At 43.4% G+C, this 21970-nt stretch overlaps 1 protein-coding gene and 1 long non-coding RNA gene across 34 annotated transcripts in view; one reads left to right on the top strand and one right to left on the bottom strand.

Annotated features, from left to right (window-relative positions):
• The window catches only part of ANK2 (ankyrin 2), a 700071-nt gene that overhangs the window by 411380 nt on the left and 266721 nt on the right, over positions 1 to 21970 (top strand). For 19 of the 33 annotated variants that reach the window (XM_068281141.1, XM_068280969.1, XM_068281007.1 and 16 more), the window contains exon 1: positions 9312 to 9616. The exons of 10 other annotated variants lie outside the window; for them this stretch is intronic. In XM_068281141.1, coding sequence (XP_068137242.1) covers positions 9482 to 9616 — 135 coding nt within the window. In that variant the 5' untranslated portion in view covers positions 9312 to 9481. Of the gene's footprint in view, positions 1 to 9310; positions 9617 to 21970 lie in introns of those variants that run through there. 4 more of the 33 variants (XM_068281105.1, XM_068281112.1, XM_068281191.1 and 1 more) reach the window with 2 other exon arrangements.
• On the bottom strand, positions 1046 to 20944 carry LOC137571690 (uncharacterized). The gene is made up of 4 exons (XR_011031407.1): positions 20853 to 20944; positions 5227 to 5312; positions 1244 to 1327; positions 1046 to 1150 (listed from the first exon to the last, which is right to left on the bottom strand). It is a non-coding gene; the product is annotated as an uncharacterized lncRNA (long non-coding RNA).

The following is a 21970-nucleotide window of genomic DNA, read 5'->3' as shown; positions in this document are numbered from 1 at the left end:
GCTTGTAAGCCTCTGAGGCAAATGCAGGAATTGGTTGTTGCTAGGATACCGTGAGTGTGCTTTGTAGGGAAGCCGAGTGTATTGTATCAGCTAATTATACGGGAAGATGGCGTTCACAAATGTCTGTATAATACAGTGGCCTTAAAGTGAAACACAAGGCAAATAAAATACATAACTAGTATATATATGACACATGACAAATTATTTGTAATTGTGTCCAGCCAGTCTTGCAATTCTGCTACACTGAACAGCCAATTGTGTGGCACTCACTATATCATCCCTGCAAATTGCACAGATTTTCACCACCATCACACTGCTGTGATGCCCATTTAGAAGGCAAAACAGAACGGTTTGAACTAGGAAGTGTTTAGAGTAAGTGTGCAGTATTGTAGACACACACACACACACACACACACACACACACAAAGACGCACACACTGGTGATAAAATGGTGTGATAACCTTTATTGCCCTTAATCGATTAATTCATGAAGTGGACAATGCCTTTCAATTATTTGTTCAAGTATCAGACACTCTAACTTCAATATCTGTTCATTCACTGATAGATGAGGTAGAACACATGGCAGTCCTAGTGAATCCATAGCGCATGCAGCACATTGCAACAAATTTCAAAACTGGTGTTTGCTGGCAACGCACACTTCGTAACTCACGGCACCATATCGCTATTCTTTTTTAGAATGGATGTAATGTGCGCATTGTCTGGGAGCGCAAAGCCCTCCCTACATTATCACAATGGAAGCCAAGACACCGTGTAGCCGACTTGCCAAAGTGAATTGGCCCATTCAGTCCATATTTCTAAAGTAAAAGAAATCCAACTGTTTGGCAGTAAATAGCACAAAATTTGATGACTCTATGAAAGTCCTGAAGAGGTGTCCATACAGAGATGTATTAAGATGAAATGAGGCCCTAGGCAAGGTAGTAGCTTTGGTTTCCCTTGCAGTTCTTTTGGCAATGTGAGAAGTGAGAGAGCCAGTTGCCTAGGTTGCCTTGTAGATGTGTACATATCACAAATTGCACCTATACAAAGTTGAACAGACCTGTTCACCAAAAAGTGGAGAACATTTTTTTTCACCACAAGTTTGATTCTTATAAAAAAAGGTGCACCACTGACGCTTAAATTCCAAACTTTGCTGAAGTAAAAAGGAAAAAATGTAAGTATAACTTAAGTGCAGTAGAAATTGAACATTGATTATCAATAATCATCTAGGCATGAAGATGAATACCTGAGAGGGCGAATGGCATGTGCATCCTGTCTTTGAACAGTCCATAACTGATGCCATAAATCCCAGCACTTCTTCGAGTAGTAGCTAAAACAGTTTAACAACAAAAGCAGTAGTCATCAGATGAAGGAGTGTCAGGAGAGGTTGAGAAAGAGGATCTAGATGGGGAAGGGGAGGGGGTTGTACCATGCCAGCATCATGGCAGGCTAGTAAGGATGGTTGATGAGATGTAAATCTGACCTGATACAGATTTTATGTAAATATATGTAGCTTGGAAATGGACCAGTCAAATGCAGCTGCTGCAGCCCTTATTCAAATTGCATACATTTGTGAAGTAGCATAAAATCTGCATCTTACTGACCATTCCTACTTACTAGGGACTAGAAATGGTGATCAATTTGCAAAAAGTTGTTGCACATTTTACCATCTGAAAAGGGTATTTTACACTGACATGTTGCGTTACGTTTAGACATACACCTAGAGATGGCCTGAACGGTTCGCCGGCGAATGGTTCCCGGCGAACGGTTCCTGGCGAACTTCAGTGGTTTGCGCTCGCGAACGCGAACTTTTCCGGAAGTTAGATTTGCCCCCATAGTGCATCATTAGGGTCAACTTTGACCCTCTACATCACAGTCAGCAGGCACATTGTAGCCAATCAGGCTACACTCCCTCTTGGAGCCCCACCCACCCCCCCCCCTTATAAAAGGCAGGCAGCGTCAGGCTTTTCACTCACTCGTGTGCCTGCAGTAATTAGAGAAGGGAGAGCTGCTGTGCAGAGACCTATAGGGAAAGCTTAGTTAGGCTCTTGTAGGCTTCTTAGCTTGCTCCTTGCTGGTTCTTATTGCAAAAAAAAAAAGCACCCCTCAACAGCTTTTTTGAGAGCTAATCTTGTTCTTGTGATGTTTTTTTTTTTTTTATTGTGTGTGTGGCCCACTTGCATTATATACAGCCCTGTCAGTCAGTCGCAGCTGGCCTTTGGCCCCTTGGTGGTATAATTACTACTGTGCCAGGTGCACATTGTAATACCCATCACTGCATATACCTACTTGTTGTTCATTTCAGTGCACCCACCTACCTACCTGAGCGCACGCAGTGTCACTGTGCCTGTCCGGTGCCTGTCTGTGTGTGGCAGGTGCACATTGTAATACCCATCACTGCATATACCTACCTGTTGTTCACAGTGCACCCACCTACCTACGTTAGCGCACACAGTGTCACTGTGTCTGTCCAGTACCTGTCTGTGTGTGACAGATGCACATTGTAATACCCATCACTGCATATACCTACCTGTTGTTTAGTGCACCCACCCACCTACCTACGTGAGTGCACACAGTGTCACTGTGCCTGTCCGGTACCTGTCTATGTGTGTGACAGATGCACATTGTAATACCCATCACTGCATATACCTACCTGTTGTTCAGTGCACCCACCTACCTACGTGAGCGCACGCAGTGTCACTGTGCCTGTCCGGTACCTGTCTGTGTGTGACAGGTGCACATTATAATATGTGATGGGTGATGTCACAGCACAACGCAATAAAGGTACCACTGCCAGTAATCCTTCTCCCATGTCCATGCAGGCAAGGACAGGACGCTCCAGCAATCTCATGGTGATGTCGGACATGCGGACATTCTTTAGTCCAACGCCTCGCCTTAGCGCTTCCGGATCCACCCTCCACCAACGCCTGGACCGGCAGGTAGCCGACTACCTGCTGGCCTTAAGTGTGGATGTAGACACTGTGAGCAGTGATGAACCCTTGGATTACTGGGTGCGCAGGCTTGACCTCTGGCCAGAGCTGTTTCAATTTGCCATCCAACTTCTGTCTTGCCGTGCCTCAAGCGTCCTGTCAGAAAGGACCTTCAGCGCAGCTGGAGGCATTGTCATTGAGAAGAGAAATCGCCTAAGTCACAAAAGTGTTCAGTACCTCACCTTTATCAAAATAAATGAGGCATGGATCCCGGAGGGCTACTGCCCGCCTGAAGACTAAGTCAGTCCCCACACACAGCATCTCTGCCTGCACGCCGTGTGACTGCCTGCTCCAAGACTAAGTCGCTCCCCACACAGCACCTCTGCCGCTTGACTGCCTTCTCTGCCACCACCAACAGGGTCCCGGACTCCAGGCGGATTCCTGAATTTTTAAAGGCGCTGCTAGCAGCGGCCGCTATACTACTTTTTCTGGTGCATGTACATGCCAGCCTAATTTTTCTGGCTGCACTGCAGCTGCAACAACAAAACAAAAGGCATGTACATGTGCCAATTCCCTTTCGTGATCATTACCTTGCCGCGGTGAAGGGGCTTGCGTATCACAATGAAGCAATGACCAACGGCTATATGAGTGTCTCGTGGGGGGGGTGGGGCACACCCAAGATAATAAGGTCGTTGCTTCATTGTGGACAGACCAAATTTGATCAGCTGGACAGTCACTGTTGTTCTATCAGTGAGCTACCACAGCCCGGCGACCATATGGGCTTGAAAACCGCCACGACCTGCACTCTCGCCATGGTGCGCACCAGTCCAGCACGGCCAGAACTACACAAACAGCTGTGTGTGGTGCGTTACACGGTGAGTTTGGTGTGTCAGTGTGAAGCAGTACTCTAAATACACTCCCTGATTGATGTATACACATGCAAGATGTTTTAAAGGACTTACGAGGCCTGTTTGCTCAAAAAAAAAATAATAAAAAGTTAGATACCTGTGTCAGTTTGTGAGGCACGGAGGACGCCGTCCGCGCCCTCCGTGCCATTCCGCCGGGTCCCCGCCGCTCAGTATCCCCCCGAACGTCCCCCGACCGCACGGCCCGGGTCGGGCTCTTCAGCCTTCACAAAGATGGCCGCCGGAGCTGGCCGCGGCTGCGCAGTCCGCATAGCCGTGAGTGCGGCTGCGCAGCTCTAAGGCCAATCCACGCTACAGGAAACAGGTCGGGGGACGTTCGGGGGGATACTGAGCAGCGGGGACCCGGCGGAACGGCACGGAGGGCGCGGACGGCGTCCTCCGTGCCTCACAAACTGAAACCAGTATCTAACTTTTTTTTTTTTGAGCAAACAGGCCTCGTAAGTCCTTTAAAGCACTTTAGGCCTGCAATTTAGCATGCAATGTGATTTCTGCCCTTAAAACGCTGCTTTGCGTCAAATCCAGATTTTTCCCCGGGACTTTTGGCGTCTATCCCACTCATCCATGCAAAAACTCAGGTGTTAGACCCCTTGAAACATCTTTTCCATCACTTTTGTGGCCAACATAAGTGTTTCTAGTTTTCAAAGTTCGCCTCCCCATTGAAGTCTATTGCGGTTCACGAAAGTTCGCGCGAACCGAACTTTTGCGGAAGTTCGCGAACCCGGTTTGCAAACCGAAAATCGAAGGTTCGGGCCATCTCTACATACACCGTTTTACACACTGTGAAGCAGTGCTGTTCAAAGTCTCTGAACGCTTCACACCTCATCCATTGTGATGCATGCAATGGGTTCCATTGTTACAATGTGGACCAGGCATTGCATTGCTATAATAGCCCTCGTTGACAAACACAATGTTAGTGCATGGAGGTGTTTATTGGACAGTTGCTGCTTTTTGTGGGTTACATCGCATGTCACTGCAAATGTTGTTTTTTGTTGCATTATGTGCAAGTTATACTATGCAGCAATGTGAAACTAGGCCAATGCTTACATCTTCCTAAACAACATTGGCATGTGGTTCCATTTTTTTGGTCACTTCATTTCATGTCAATGAGGCATCTGTTGCTTACTTTTAGGGTGCATCCACGCTTGGTATATTGCAGTGCGTTATGATGTAAGTTGTAATCACACAACAACGTGCTGCAGTGGCTCCACAATAGACCCATTCACACTGGAGCAGCACGTTGCGTTCCTTCGTAACAATGCAATCTGAGCTGTACATATTATGCATACGTTACAAATGACCAGCAACGTGGTAATATGTGTGGCAATGCACGAAGACGTTAATTTTGAAATACTTTTGAGATGTGCCCTACTCACCTTACTTGCTCACCATTTTCCAGATCGTCAGTCAGTTTGAATTTAGCTTCTTTTCTCCACTTCGTATCACTTATGGTACTTATTTTCTCAAAAGAAAGAAAGAATAAAAGAGAACACATTTTAAAAAGCAGCTATATTTTTAATTGTTGCCATCCTTTACAAATTAGCCTCTCAGAATTGTTATCCATTGTATTGTAAAGCTTCTGTAGTTTGAGGTTCTATCTTCTGATGTCTGAATAAAGCTCACACACAACCAACGGTCAGGGATAGAAGCTGTTGTATGCAGACATACTTTCCACTGACACTTTTGTTCTTGAAATTGGTTGTTCCTATCTAATTGGTTAAAGTATGTGTGAAAAGGTGCTATTAAAGTACATAGAGAATTTTTTGTCATTCAACACTTTCTAACATGAGAGCACTGGACCCGAACATTTTTTTCCAGGAGCAGCAGGTCTGTCAGTCACAGCTGCATTAAATTAAGCTGTTCTGACCTGGAGTGCAACAACATGAAGGGAAATTCAGAGGTCATTCATTATTCTAAAAATAATCACTATCATGTCAGGACTGCATACAGAGGATACATCAGTTGTTTCTAGCACAAGACCAAATTTTACCTTCATTGGATAACTGCCATTTTATTTGATGCTGGACAAGTACAATTATTATCTTTCTAATAAGCTTTAAGTATGTATGTGGTATGTTTTTAGTTGTTTTGTTCAGTCCTTTGTAAATGCAGCATTGCCTCATCCTTCCTTCAGCGTCTTTATTTCTTCTCTTTGTAAAAGGATGAAGATTCTGCACAGTGTGGTCTTCTTTCCCTGGCTTTGCTCGCAAACATTCAAATTATGTGTTTATGTTGTTCTATGTTGGCTTGCCTATCTTAAACTACAACATGTTGCAGTGTTCATCTTGCTTGCTTCATATCGTATAGATTGGTGCCAATGGGAATCAGTTTAAAAGCTCACACTTTGTTTTTACTTTATTTTGATTATTTTCAATACTTTTCTTTATTGTGTATTGTCCAAAGATGCATTAACGCAATTCACTTTTCCTCCTAAGTTCTCTCCTTGGAGGTAAGTTTTCATCTTCTGTTTAAAATAACTTTTGTACTCTGCAATTGAAAAAGTACCAAAAAGAAGGTGGAAAAGCATTATCAAAATTATTTTCTTAATTACTGTTCACTTAACCCCTTCGCATCCAGACCTTGTTTTCCCCTAATGGACCAGAGCAGTTTTGACGCTTTAGCGGTGTCCCTTTTTAATCAGCAATAACTTCATCTGTACCCGTGCCACTTAAACGATCTATATATCGTTTTTTTCAAGACAAACTAAGCTTTCATTGGGGGGTATTTGGTACCAAGAAAAATGTTCCTCTCTATGCATTTTAATGGGAAAAAGTGGGGAAAAATTAAAAAATGCATTATTTCTCAATTTTGACCAATTTCTGTTTAGAAATAAAAAGTGCAGCCAGCTAAAGTCGCCCCAGTATAGATATCCAGATGTGTCCCAAGTATCACCCCCCCCCCCCCAGTATAGCCAGAATAGTCCCCAATATCAGCCCCTCCAGCATAGCCAGATGTCTCCCCTGTGTTTGTCTGCCCCAGAATAGATTGACAGATGCACCCCCAGGAATAGTGGCCCTTTGTATAGCCATATGGGTCCCCGGGATCAGGATTACCCCATTATAGCCAGATGTACCCCCAGGATTAGCGTTCCCCCCCCATTATAGCTTAATGTGCCCCCAGTATATGATTATGCCCCCCCCCCTCAGGTGCCCAGATGTGCCAAATTATTAAATCCCCCTCCCCTTAGTTAATTAGATGCCCCCAGTAAATATGTACACCCCCCTTTTCCATATGCTACCCCCACCCCCCCATTATTGATAGCCGGACGCCCCCCCCCCCCCCATCAGGCAGCCCCTTCCGTGCAGAAATAATAAAAAAAAACCTCCAGCAAGCAGCCTCACTCACCTTACCTCGTTCTTGCGACTATCCTGAAGTCCGAGCCTCCGATCCCCGCTCTGCAGTCAGCCGCGTAAGGCTGGTAACCCGGGTCCCGGCTTGATGACGATCGGAGGCTCAGACTTCAGGATAGTTGCAGGAACGAGGTAAAGTGAGTGAGGCTGCTTGCTGGAGTTTTTTTTTTATTATTTCTGCACGGAGGGAGACAGATGAAGGATTGCTGCAGTTCACTACTGCAGCGATTGTTCATGGGAGGGGGGTGGACTAATTGGCCAAAAGGGAACATGTTCCCTTCCACCAATTAGTAATGCAGCTGAAAGTGCCGGGGGGTGCGCTCTGAAGCGCACCCGATTGTGCACAGCAGGGCTGAAAACAGGTCAGTATATCTACGTGGCTGTGGCTTGGAGGTTGCCACAGCTGACGTAGATATACTGTAGCAATGGGGAAAGTGATTGAAGGCATTTTCTTTTTAATGTGAAAGTATCCCCTAGGAGAAAACTTAGGAGAAAAAGTGAATTGGATTGTGCCCTATGTGTGTTGCCTCTCACAGCCCATACAATTGTATGGGTTTGTTCACGTCCCAGTGTTATAATGGGCAGCGTAATCCAAAAACATTTACACTGTCACACTCCAATTCTTCATTTTATGAAAATAACGTGACCACTATGCAGAGTGTACGTTTAGTATTTTGTTACTTTCTCTATAGCTTTTTGTATTACATTATTTTTCACTGGAGTTCCTCTTTAACACTCTTCATGCATTACTTCTACATTTTCTGCAAGGGGAGCCATGATTTTAGAAACTCCTGGTGTGTTGGTATGGATTATCAGTAGAGTGATCGCATTCGTACATTCAGGAGTAATGTTATCTGGAGCTTACTTTACACTTTTTTACACGTTTTCTTTACATTTTTCTCAAAATTCCCTTTTCTTGTACAATCTGACTGTATGTTGTGTTATGGGACAAAACATTGGGTGCTACATTTTCATTATAGAGGAACTCCAGTGAAAATAATGTAATAAAAAGTGCTTCATTTTTACAACAATTATGTATAAATGATTTAGTCAGTGTTTGCCCATTGTAAAATCTTTTAAATCCCTGATATACATTCTGACATTTATTACATAGTGACATTTTTACTGTTGGCAGGTGATGTAGCTGCTGCATGCTTTTTTGGCAGTTAGAAACAGCTGTAAACAGCTATTTCCCACAATGCAACAAGGTTCACAGACAGGAAACCGCCAGGAGTACCACGGACCTCAGGGTTTCTTGTGGGAGGGGTTTCACCACAATATCAGCCATACAGCACCCCCTGATGGTCTGTTTGGGAAAAGGAATAGATTTCTCATGTAAAAGGGGGTATCAGCTACTGATTGGGATAAAGTTCAATTCTTGGTCGGAGTTTCTCTTTAAGTAAAAATAGCACCATATTCAATAATTGTATCAATGTCATTCCGTGTTATTCAGTTAAAGGACCACTATCACGAAAAAAGTAGGCAGTTCAAATCTGACAGAACTGACAGGTTTTGGGCCAGTCCATCTCCTCATGGGGGATTCTCAGGATTTTCTTTGTTTTCAACCGAATTTCCTGAACAGCAGTTGCAAAGTCTAACTGACAAAATAGTGTGCAAGTGAGTAGGGAGGCTGGCTGGTATCTTACTATTTTGGCAGTTAAACTTCTGTTCAGGAAATGCTGTTGAAAACAAAGAAAACCCTGAGAATCCCCCATGAGATGGACTGGCCCCAATTTTAACTGCCTACTTTTTTCGCTATAGTGACCCTTTCATATTAACTTTTTACTATGGGAAGTTTTTCATATAGCAAATGTGTAGCAGCCATTCATAGGAATAGAGCTACTAGAGCTGGTTCTGTGATGTGGAATGTAATACATCAGTAACATTCATTGCATAACCAGAAGGACAGTGAGCTGTATGGAAAAAAAGGAAAGTAAGTCAATAGGGCTGACATGCAGTGCAGAGGCATTTCACACTGCTGGACTCTACTCCATGGTCTGAGAAGATGGCTGTGTACTGAGCGGCAGCCCCCTCCTAGATCTCATTTACATGCATAACTGGCTTAGTAGGTGTAAAAATAGTCAGGCTGCGCCTGAATTGGAAGTGGTCACTCTGTGATGTCTGCAGTTGTTGGAGATGAATTCCACAAGTGATTCTAGTGTGTGCAGAGATAGACTTTGCAAGCAAACTTGCAGACCACCGAGGACCAGCTATTGTCTGCCTGGATTGTACGTGGATGACTGACACTACTGACAACCGCATAGCTTAGGGCAACATAGTTATGGGCAATGCTGCACTCTGCCAGGCCTGTCACACTGGAAAATCAATTGGTCACGTTGGGAATTTTTCTGAGTTGGAGAAAATTCTTGACTACTATGGATACAGCAGTGAAGGAAGCTCTGAGCAGGATGGTGTGGTAAGTGCAATTTCGTGTGAGGACCGGGCAGAGGAAGTAGCTGTCATTATTATATGTATATTATTATTGTTATCTTTCTAGAAAATCTCCTTGACAGATAGATAGATAGATAGATAGATAGATAGATAGATAGATAGATAGATGGATAGATAGACCTAGAATTTGGGTGTCTTATGTTGCTGACATACGGCGTGCTGATGCTTTTACCGTTACCCTTGTGACTGTAAATGCGTGTATTTTGTGTTGTACATCCTGTTGTTTTCGGACTGAGAATTTCCATTGATATCATTATGGATCAGTGTTTTTATGATCTGTAAAATATAGATAAACTTTCTTGGATTCATGGAAAGGGGAGGGGGTGTGAGAGGATTTATAACAATTGTGGCTTACTAGGAGGCAATTATTTGCATTCCTAACCTGGGACATATCGAAACATAGTGGGGTTGCACATTCATGCAGTTGTAGTGACATTTTTTTCTAAACCTAGCTTTATTAAAAAAATAAGCGAGTGCCATTCATTTTGCATTTAACTGCAGTAGCAGATACTGTAATGAATACTCTCCAGCAATCTGTATTATGTTCTGACTTTTCCCAGATGAGGCGTATAAGCTTTGTTACATAGCAGTAAAGTGAAAACTAAAAAAAAACAACAGAAAACAACAGAAAACGATTACTACATATGTTGCCTATCTCTGCAGAACACCTATAAATTAACCCTATAGTGATTGTATGGGTGACCAGTTGAAGACTGCAGCACACCACAGGTATCAAGAGTCATATACTGTAAATGGTAAATGTCTGGCCATGTGTTTTCAAAGCCATGTGTTGGCAATAACTTAATCTCTCCACTGTTTACAGTGTATTCATTGCTGCCCCAACCCCCTCCCCCGCATCATACTTATCATATAATATATTTGGGCATAGCTTAGTATTTATTCTTCAGCATAATTGTCTTTGAAATGTATACATAAAAATGTCATGACACTACTGCTAAATAAGTAGATCAGGACTTTTTTGACAAGTAACAACCAGCTATCACTAGAGGCATATTCCAAAAGAAAAATGGAGACAGTAAGGAGATGTACTAAAGGAAGATGTACAGGAAAGAAGTGTGGTAATGCACCATGGTGACCCCCCCCCCCCCCCCCCAATCATATGCAGAGAGTTTCCTACTTCTTAAGTTCTTCTGCACTTTATGGGATGCTTGGAGTGCGCTCAGTCATTGCTCCTCACTACACACATGCTGCTATTTCACATTCACAAGAAGTGCTGGCTTCATGCCCAAGTATCTGAGTGCTATGCTACACCCTGGGGTGAGGAAACATCATATGGGATGCACATTAACCTTACTACTTTGACATGATATGCTACTTTAAGACCTTATGTATACTGTCATTAGGAAGCAAGTGTTCTAGTTTGTATCATTCATCTTTCTTCTCACTCTTCCTCTGCTACCCCTATCAGTCAAGCTCTACATTGACTGCTAATTATTGAGAGAAACCATTTCAAACTCTTAACCCTAACCTACAAAGCTTTCCACAATCTCTCTCCACTCTACATCTCTTCACTAGTTTCCAGATATCAACCCAATCACAATATCAGATCTGCACACAATCTTCTTTTGTCCCCCTCTAGAATCACCTCCTCACATTCACATATACAAGATTTTGCACGTGCTTCACCATTCCTCTGGAAACATTTGCCATGACACCTGCATCACTCTCCAACCTTTGAAGTCTTCAAACGCTCCTTCAAAACTCATTTTTTCCAACTAGCATATGCCCACCCTAGGCCATTCCCCTGTTCACCTCTTGCCAAGTTGTACCCGTTACTAAATAACTTAAAAACACACTTCCTCTAGGCATAAATATTACTATTATTATTATTTATTGTATTTATAAAGCGCAAACATATTACGCAGCGCTGCACAATAAATAAATTGGTTAACATACAAGGTAGGACATACAGGAAACTCACAATAAAACAAGATCATGCAAATGATTTGGTAACAGTACAGTGCCAGGTCAAAATAGAGACTGTTCTAGTCCACTAGCGGGGTGATTGTCAGTAAGATTGCATAATCAAGCAGGAAACACTAGGGAGGAGGGCCCTGCCAGTGGCTTACAATCTAAAGGGTGAAGGTGGAGACAATAGGTGCATCTGTTGAGAGGGTGTCTAACCGAACGTATTATGGTGCTGGTGTTGGGGAGTATGCAAGCATGAAAAGGTGAGTCTTGAGAGCTTGTTTGAAGGTATTAAAGGTGGGGACGAGTCTGATGGCTGGTGGGAGAGAGTTCCAGAAAGTGGGGGCAGCCCTAGTGAAGTCCTGCAATTGTGCATGGGACTGAGATATGCGTGATGCGACTAGGCGCAGGTCATTGGAGGATCGGAGGGGGCGGGCTGGTATGTGCCTGTGGACCAGATCAGAGATCTAGGTCGGGCAGGTCTTGTGAACCAATTTGTAGGCCAAACACAGGATTTTGAAATTGATCCTAAAGCTGATGGGGAGCCAGTGTAGGGCTTTACAGAGCGGAGTCGTAGAGACGCTGCAATGAGAAAAATGTATCAGTCTGGCTGCCGCATTCATTACCAATTGAAGTAGGACAGTACGGTTAGAGGGGAGGCCAGAGAAAAGAGAATTGCAGTAGTCTAGGCGGGAGATGACAAGGGCGTGGATGAGGAGTTTAGTTGTGTCAGGGGACAGGTAGGAATGGATCTTGGAGATGTTGCAGAGGTGGAAGTTGCAGGATCGGGCAATGCTTTGGATGTGGGGTGTAAAGGAAAGTGCAGAGTCCAGTTTAACACCTAGACAGCGGGCTTGGGAGGTAGGGCGGATGGAAGTATTTTGGATAGTAATGTGCAGATCTGGGAGGGGTGCAGCTGTGCGGGGTGGGAATATTAGAAGCTCAGTCTTGTCCAAATTAAGCTTCAGGAACCTGGCAGCCATCCAGGAGGAAATGGATGTGAGGCAGGCGGAGACTTTGTCCATGGTAGAGGAGGAGAGATCTGGGATGTGGAGGTATATCTGGGTGTCATCGGCATACAGGTGGTAATTGAAGCCCATGGAGGAGATGATTTTGCCAATTGAGTCAGTATAGAGTAAGAACAGTAGTGGTCCTAGGACGGAACCATGAGGAACACCAACTGAGAGGGGTGTAGGAGTGGATGAGGAGCCATTGAAAAATGTTGTGAAGGAGCGGTTGGAGAGGTAGGAGGAGATCCAGGCTAAGGCTGGAATATTGTATACTACCACACCTCTTGTTCCCTCCCTATTCCTTTAGAGTGTAAGTTTGCAAGGGCAGGGTTCTCTGACCCCTTTGTGTCTTGGAATTTGTTAAACATTTTATTCATCATGTTACATTTGTCACCTTAATTAATAATTCGGTATTATGTCACCAATTCTGTATTTTGTATATTGGTGTATACCATTGTCTGTATTGTTTTGTACCCCATGCTTGTTTTTTACTTTGTACAGCACCACGGAATATGTTGGTGCTTTACAAATCAATAATGATAATAATATATTAGGGATGGATTGAATTGGTAAGCCTGCCACTGACAAAATACTTTCATTCTGTGATGTCACTTGGCAAAAAAATAAAAAACAGCTAATGGTCAGCACCACAGACTTTGTTGGTGCTTTATAAATCAATAATAATAATAATACAAATGGTTTAGGGGCAAACTGGTATTCCTCAGCCCAGGGGACTCGTAGCAGCCTCTGTGGTTGTTGTTACGCCGAGTTGGAAACCCATCAAATCACTTGCCACAAACCTGTCACACAAAATGAGCACAAAAGATTGTTTCAGCAATTAGTGTGGTAAGTGTGTATGCATGTTTACAGTTTTAGTAATTTTCAGTTTATTTCACGGTTTGTCATAATTATAGTGCACCACTTACGCAGCCAGAATTACTAATTGTGTTATAACTTTGTTGATTACAATGTAAAAACTCCCTCTGCAGTGCAGTGGAGAAGTGTGGGAATCACCTACCCCAGTGCTGGGTTGTATCTCCTCAGCTCTTCCCTGAAGATATGCATACCTGTGTCCGGCATCTAATACATGGGGTGTCACTTGCTAGGGGGGTTGTACCAGCCAATCTTTTATGGGGAAATGGAGGGGGAGGGCTGCATGCTTCACTAGTCACGCTTTCTTTCGCCATGTGGCGGACTCCTTTACTGGCCATACTGTTTGGGATTGGGAGTGCTGTACTAGCTACACTTGCTGAGGAGGGGGTTCTTGTTAAGGTCCTGAGCCCACTAACGCAGTTGTGGTTGCTTCTGTCCACTTTTCAGCATCTGTTACGTTGATGTGTTGTTGAAAAGTGGACACAACTGCATTAGTTTGGCTGAGGCCCTAAGCATAGATAGGGGAGGGTTCTTGATAGGCAAAGATAAGGGACATAGTGGAAAATCTGTAAAATTACCAAATTTTACTATAGCAGAAAGTACAATATTGGTAAATACCCAATATTCTATTACTACTATTCTGTGCCTATTTTTCCTTGCATCTCTTTTGCATAGACATTGGGGGAGGTTAAAACCTAAGGAATCTATGATTTTATACTAGAAGAAAGACACACTGCTTCCTAAACTGTACACAACTCATGCATTAGAGGGAGCCCACCAACAACACATATTTGGCAATTTGCAATTTGCTGAAAAAACGCATGCCATGGCACGTTAACATTGAAGCACATTTTTCAGCAAATTGCAACCTAGGGAAGGTGAACCATGAGCTTTTTGTTGGAGGGCCTCATAGTTTGTAGTTACGTCACCTTTTGAAGACATTAAAACAGCAGAAAAACCATGTCCATTTTCTTGTCTCTTTTCTGATTGTGTGTTACAGTGGAAAATCAGCAGGCTTGGTTCTTGATATCTCATTTATGTTGTCAACACCTTTGAAGAAAGCTGTATGTCACTGCAACATTACATTCAGCTTCTTAACATAGCCAGGCCCATAATTAATGTTATCAAATCATCACAATAACCTAGCTCAGCCTTTCTCAACCATTTTACCCTGGAGGAACCCTGCAAATAACTTTTGGATCTCAAGGAACCCCTGCAAACAATGTTTTGATCTCGAGGAACCCCCTACATTTATTTTGCAGGAGGCATGGTCTTTTAGGCCTTGTGCACACCAAAAACCGCTAGCAGATCCGCAAAATGCTAGCAGATTTTGAAACGCTTTTTGTTATTTTTCTATGGCGTTTTGCTAGCGTTTTGCGGATTGCTGCAGCGGATTTCAGTATAGTAGATTTCATATATTGTTACAGTAAAGCTGTTACTGAACAGCTTCTGTAACAAAAACGCCGGCAAAACCGCTCTGAACAGGCGTTTTTCAGAGCGGTTTGCGTTTTTCCTATACTTAACATTGAGGCAGAAACGCATCCAAAATCCCAAAAATGCCTCACCCCGGCATTTTTCGTTTCTGCAAAACGCCTCCTGCTCTGGTGTGCACCACCCCATTGAGATACATTGACCAAGCGGATCCGCAGCCGCAAGCGGCTGCAGAAACGCTGGAAAAGCCGCTCGGTGTGCACCAGCCCTAAAAGTAGGTTAGGCTGTTTATTTCACTACCCCCTATTACACTGCCACTCATTATACTGTCTTCTTACCCCTAATTTAGTGCTTTTTTTACAGTACCCCCTATTATAGTGTGCTCTAGTATACTTCCCCCACGATGGGGAAAATGCCAAGGAACCCCTGCAGAGTACTCAAGGAACCCTGGGCTTCCAGGGAACCCTGGTTGAGAAAGCCTCCTAGCTCAATTCTACAGCACAGAAATAGTCTGTTATTTTAAAATATCAAAATGCTGCATGTTTGATGTATTTAGTGAGAGATTGTACTATAGGTTTAGTGAAGAAAGAAGATAGCAGATGGATGGCCTTGCTTACACCGTGCGCATTGCTTTCTGCCAAAATGTACAAATTAAGTGTTTGCTACTAAAAACAGAGCGATTTCTGGAGCAATTTTAGAGAATGTGATTTTGGCCCCTGCATTTCCCGAATGAAATTGCTTCAAAAATGCTGCAGGCACTGCGATTGAGATGTCAGCAAATTGCTTCTGTGAATCGCTGCCATAGGCTTTTATAAGCCTAGTGATTTTGGAATCACTGACAACATCTAGAAAACTAAAAATGCTACTGAAACAGGTCTAGCTGTATTTGATAGTGTCTCTCTGTGGCTTTAAAAGACACCAGAACTGAGAGTGATATGGTAGCTGCCATATTTTTTTTTCATACAATACCACTTGCCTGCACTCAGCTGATCTCTCTGGCTGCAGTAGTGCCTGAATCACACACCTGAAACAACATATGGCTAATCCAGTCAGACTTCAGTCAGAAACATCTGATCTGCATGCTTGTTCAGGGTCTGTGGCTAAAAGTATCAGAGGCAGAGGATCCTCAGGACAGCTGGGCAACTAATATTGTGTAAAAGGAAATAAATATGGCAGCCTCCGTATCCCTCTCGGTTCAGTTTTCATTTAATTCAGCAGCAAACAGCACAATGCTTTGCTCCAGATAACTCCCAGGTGACGTTCCCTATAACCCGACAAACAATTTCACCAAGGCCGTTTTCCATGCTCAACAATAATCAAATGGATAATAAACATCAAAATTCTACTTAAAAAGGGATATGACCTGTTGGAATTTTGTGCAATAGTTGTGGGATGTCTTCTAAACATTCAGGGAGGGATCCAACAAACATGACAGATCTTCTGTTATGCATCTGCACATTGCACACTGTCATGGGCAACATGTCCTATCTTTTATACTACATACACCTGCACAACACTGAGGAGGAGGGTTATAAAAATCTCTGTCCCTGCAAGCAGTTAAAGATGATTGTGTGTACGGTAATCTTGTACGGTTGGTCGTAACAAAAAAAGATTAGACTACGAGATGAGTTTTCTGGAATAATACAATCTTAATGGATGATATCAATATCAGTAACACTGCAAGAACAAGATGAAGCCATGCAAATGTAGAAATTGAAAATTTAGATCATGTCTTCCTCATAGAAAGCTTGTATTTAGTTTTACCTTATATTCCTTTATTTGAACAGATTCTTTTAGTTTACCAAAACCGAAGTTTGCCTTCTTGAAAAACACAAGTTATTTGTGATTATTCCCATTGGAGAAAGCATATGATGTATCCCACAATGCATCACTGCTGAATATGCAAATCATCCTTTTTTGCCCTGTAAGCTACTCACACCTCTAGAACCACTGGAATGCAATGATGAGCTTGTTAATTGTACATAGCTACAATATCCCAACATGCATACAGACTGTTTGGGATTGTTTTTCCCTCATCAGTGCATGGCATGGATGTTCTGGTTCACCATGAGCTTTCTGGGTAATCTGTAAACCCTTTAGTTTACCAGTAACTGAATACAGATGTGTAAAGTATTAACCAATAGCTTCACTGCCATTTGCCAGTGTTTGCTATTTGCAAAGTTCACTGGTATAGCCTTCATACAGACTGGCCAGAATATGTAGAAATACTGTAGATTTTCTGAAATGGTAACTGGGTCATCTCACATAGCATTTTCGATACAGCGTTAGCTTAGTTATGAGTTGTACAATAATAATGTGTACCAGGATTTATGTTGATAATTCACCTACATGGCTGCTGGCTGTTCATTAAGAAGTTGCTTAGTGACCATTCTGCCTGTCTGAGCATTGGAAGCAGCACTTTTCATGCTTACTGCAGCACAGAAAGGACATAAAAATAGTCACATGTGCAGCCTGGCTGTTTTATGCCCTTCAGCCACCAATTAAACATAACTGTTAAATAGTTTAGTTTGAGTTAAGCCAGAATATCAAGACCCAGCTGGCATGAATGGCCTGTACTTGCTTCTGCTAGTTTAGAATCCAGTAGGAGTAGCAATGCAGTGACTCATATCTTGTATGAATTACATTTGTCTGTAATCCTCTCTTGTTTTTGCTTAGACACTTGATGCATCATTCCATCATTTGGACGCAGATCTCCCTGCCCCTCTATGCTGTTCTAATGTCCCTCTTTTTGGCACAATGCACAGCGGTACATGTATTCACCAATTAAAAAAAGTGGTTACATTGTGCCAAATGTTATGTTTAGTCTCTAGTCTAAATGATCACCTTGTTTATCTTCAAATGCTTATACAAAACAAGATTAGTGATAGAAGACAAGTCCAGCATGATATGGAGGATGAAATGCATCTTGTGCTCAGAAATTCCTGTCAGGTTGGCTGACTGGAAGTGTGATGGAGGGGTGATGTAAACTGTGGTGGGGCGTACTTTTCTCTCACCCATGTTGGCACAAAAAATGTCCTTCTTTCAAATCTCAGACGTATGTACAATTGGGATGAATGCTTGATAGCCTGTGGTCATGAAGTGATTAATCAACAGGTGTGTATTTTACACTCAGACAGTATTATGCACGCCTGGAAATGTACAAGTGTACACTAAGCAAAGTCAATGTCATTTAAAAGCAGCAACGTATCAGTCCAACCAGTACTGAAGCACTCCACCACTGGTGCTTCAGTACAACAAACGTGCCTGCCACCTGGGATAATAATGTTAGTGTAGCTTTCTCAAATGCATCTATATTTAACATCTCTCATCACCTCCTCACCCTACTCACTCACAGAGGTGCTAAATTCACTGCACATTGATTGCTGTGTTTGTTGTCCCCGTTTTATTGCCTGAAGAAGTGGGTCTGTTCTCACGAAACGCGTTGCAGATTTTGGGGTACTATTGAATAAATGTATTTGTTTGATTTGATGACAGACCTTGGTGTCTAATTATTGAGGGGAAGTCCACCACTTTCCCTCCCGGCAATTTTTAACAATTTTATATTAATTTTATTCTGCTGGCGCCTCTGATCACCTACCAGTATACTTGAGTCCACCCCAGGTGGAGGGGTGACCCTACCCCATTTTTTCTGATCTACAGAGAGCGACTTCTTAATCCTGAGTGAGGACAGGTCTAATCTCCTCACCTGCCTATACAGTGGTTGCCTGAGCGGTAACCCATGTTTGTGAGTATAACCATCTCACTTATGCATTTCCCTTCGTATCTCTGACATACTACACCATATTGGGCTCTCGATTTCTCTATTTTCTACACTACTGGTTTCACTAAACAGCTTCATCAAGGGGTGCCAAATTAAGCTGTTTAGTGAAACCAGTAGGGTGAGGAGGTGACGCTGCCACTGCCATTTATACATAATGCTGGTTGTCCCTGTCATACGGACCCTGGATGTGCGTTTTATTGGAGTTTTCATTGAAAATATTGGACTTCATTGTTCACTGAAAAATGTTTTGAACTTTATTGATGAGAGATATTAAATATAGAAGCACTTAAGAAATTATATTGTCTCTTTTCTGCACCCCCGGGAGAAATTGCTTTTCAGGAGATGTGGCCTAGTAATATGTGGAGACATTCACCCAGATACTTAAAGGGCCTGAGTAGAGATACATGTGTAAGACCTTGTGATTTGGGTGGCATATCATTTGGTGAGCACATTTTTATCCCAGGTGGCGTGCACATTTGTTGTGTTGAAGCACCAGTGGTAGAGTCCAGGTGCGTAACAATAGACCCTGCAAGGGATTCAGTTGCAGGGGGGTCCAGAAGCCACAGAGGGCCCGTCCTGAGAGACTGACAACTAAAGGCAAGGAGAGAAAAAACGTTCTGCTCTATGTACAATTGTTCTAATGACTGCATCTGCTCAGCCACTGATAAGGAATCATACAAAGGTTTGCAGACAAAAATTTGTAGACAGTCCCTATTCGGTGTGCAGCAGGCTCTTGTGTACAGCACTGCTCTACCCCTAGCCTCTCCCCAAGTGATGTGTCCTGGGGGGTTTGGCAGGAGGGAGCCCCATTCAAAGTTTTGCAGGGGGGCCCAGTGATTTCTAGTTATGCCTCTGGTGGAGTCTCTGTTTTCTTCCTAAGGAATTGAAATTTGGATATACAAAGTCAAGGTCATGCACGTCTAATTTGACTGAAGTTCTGAGTTTAAGTTAGAAGTGCATTTGACTATTATTGCTGAGAATATTAGGTTTAAGGCTTCGTTCACACATAAATATGCACATGTCCGGTCCAGTACTGTCCTGTCTTGTCATTTTTGCAACAGTTTTCTATCAGTTTTGCCTGACTGGACCGGAAATGTACACCTTTATGTGTGAACACAGCCATAGAAACACATACAGATCTAATACAAAACTGACAGGACTGGACCGGACCAGAATGTACAGATTTATGTACATTTGCTGCCGGGGAGCGGGAGGCAGCGGCGGCGAATGGCTGACGGCGGAGCTGCAGCGAGGGACATGCTGGGAGCTTGGGGCTGGACGAAGCCCCGGGTAAGTAGCACTTATTTTCCAGCCCAGATTCCTCTTCTCTACTCTGCTCCCTTCCTCCAGCCCTGATTCCACTCCTCTCCTCACTCCCTGCAGCCTGGATTCCTCTTATCTACTCTCCTCCCTCCCTCCCTTCAGAGTTGCAGGTGGTGTGTGTAATAATAGGTTTAACTAACCCAATTGCACTTTCCAGCGCCGCAGTCACAGTGGCCACAACAGCGCCATGTGACCAGCTGTCAGTAAGTTCCAGTGTGTCACATGATGCTGCTGTGGTCATGGAGATCACTGCTGGAAGATGTGATTGGGTGAATTAAACCTTTCATCATGCACCACTCACAACTCTACAGGGAGGGAGGAGAGGAGAGGAATGCAAGCCACTAGAGAAATGCGGCGTGCAGCAGAAAACGTTTGCCCACCCTTGATCTATATATTGCTATATATTGGTATGTAGCCCCACCCTCCCAGTGATACTTAACCTAGGTGGTTAATTATGCAGAATTATCTCTCCCCCACCCTTTATTTCTGTGACACCAGGTATATTTTCTACTAGCTCTAGAATTCTTGGTAAAAAAAAAACATTCTGCAGAGATCACTTAATAGCTGTAAAGCTGTCACCGCCTGTGATAAATTTCAGAATGTAAATCAGGAAGAGGAAAGATTTTACAATGGGCAAACACTGACTAAATCATTTATAAATGAATATTGTACAAAAAATTAAGCAATTGTATCCATTATGCTATTTTCATAACAGGTTCTCTTGAATTGTAAGCAAGCGGTGTGCGCAACGATTTCTGTCACGATCACTGTGATCGAAACGGCTGTATATCGGCGGGAAAATCGTTAGGTGTATGGGCCCCTTAACACTGTTGTCGGAGTTAGTTAATACTCACTGCCTGCTTCAGGATCACTACTCCATGGACTCCAGGATCTTTACTTTATCAGATTGTCTGCAGAATAGTTCTGTCCAGCAGTGACCAGTCAGTTGGACTTGGGATAGTCAAGTGAGGGCAGTGATGTCTATACAAACAGTAAAGCCTAGGGATTTTGATATTTGCATAAGGGATTAGAGTGTGCTAGAATTGTGATACCAGATGGAGGATCAGTACCTGTCACAACTGACACCTTATTGTGCCAGAGATTCTGGAAGTTGGGGAGGGGTTTTCTAAATATAAATCAGCATCAGTGATAAAAAGCATGAGTGATAAAAATCACTAATAATGTCCAGGGCCGGATTTGTACTTTTCTCCACCCAAGGCCCACTGTCACCAACAGCCCCCCCCCCCAACCCACAAGTTTCTATGCATTTGGTATGTGCAGCTTGTTAGCATGCGCATGCCCAGTGCACAGGAGCGTGAGCATCAAGCCATCCCAACTGGATCTCTGTCAGAATATGTAAACTAAAGATGTGAAGCTTTACTCACGTAGACTTCTTACAGTCCCTAGAAGTCTATCTGCTCCAGTGCTACAGTTTCACTGTCCTATGCCGCTGTCCCCGCTGTAAGATCGCTAACCACTCCCCCCCCATGGGTCGCAAGCTTGTGCACATGCACGCCTCTTGTAATCATGCTCCCATAGCTGGGAGCATTCTGTGCTTGTACGGTTCACAAAAATGTAAACTGAGTAAGCGCAAAACTCATCTATTCATGGGAGCACGATCACAAGAGCCACGCGTCCACACATGCACAGAAGCCCACAACGCATCTGGGGGTGAGCGATCTTACAGATGGGACAGCAGCAGCCTGCAGGACAGTGGAACTTCAGCAATGGGACAGATAGATTTCTAAGGGACCCAGGTAAGTAAAGTTTCACTTCTTTATTTTAAAGTAGCCATACCTGGGGGCTTCTTACCAATACCCATAAGGTAGATGGCTCCTCTGTTTTGCTTTGCTTGGGGCCCCTCTGTTCCTGCGCTGGGTCCCCCTTAATGCTCCATACAGCACATGTTCTGTCCTCTCCATGGTGTGATGTGAAATCATGCTCCCAACTAGGGATACATATTACGTTTGGT

Source organism: Hyperolius riggenbachi, chromosome 1, assembly GCF_040937935.1.
Source record: "Hyperolius riggenbachi isolate aHypRig1 chromosome 1, aHypRig1.pri, whole genome shotgun sequence".
Classification (NCBI taxonomy): Eukaryota; Metazoa; Chordata; class Amphibia; order Anura; family Hyperoliidae; genus Hyperolius; species Hyperolius riggenbachi.
This window is presented reverse-complemented; position numbering and strand designations above follow the sequence as displayed.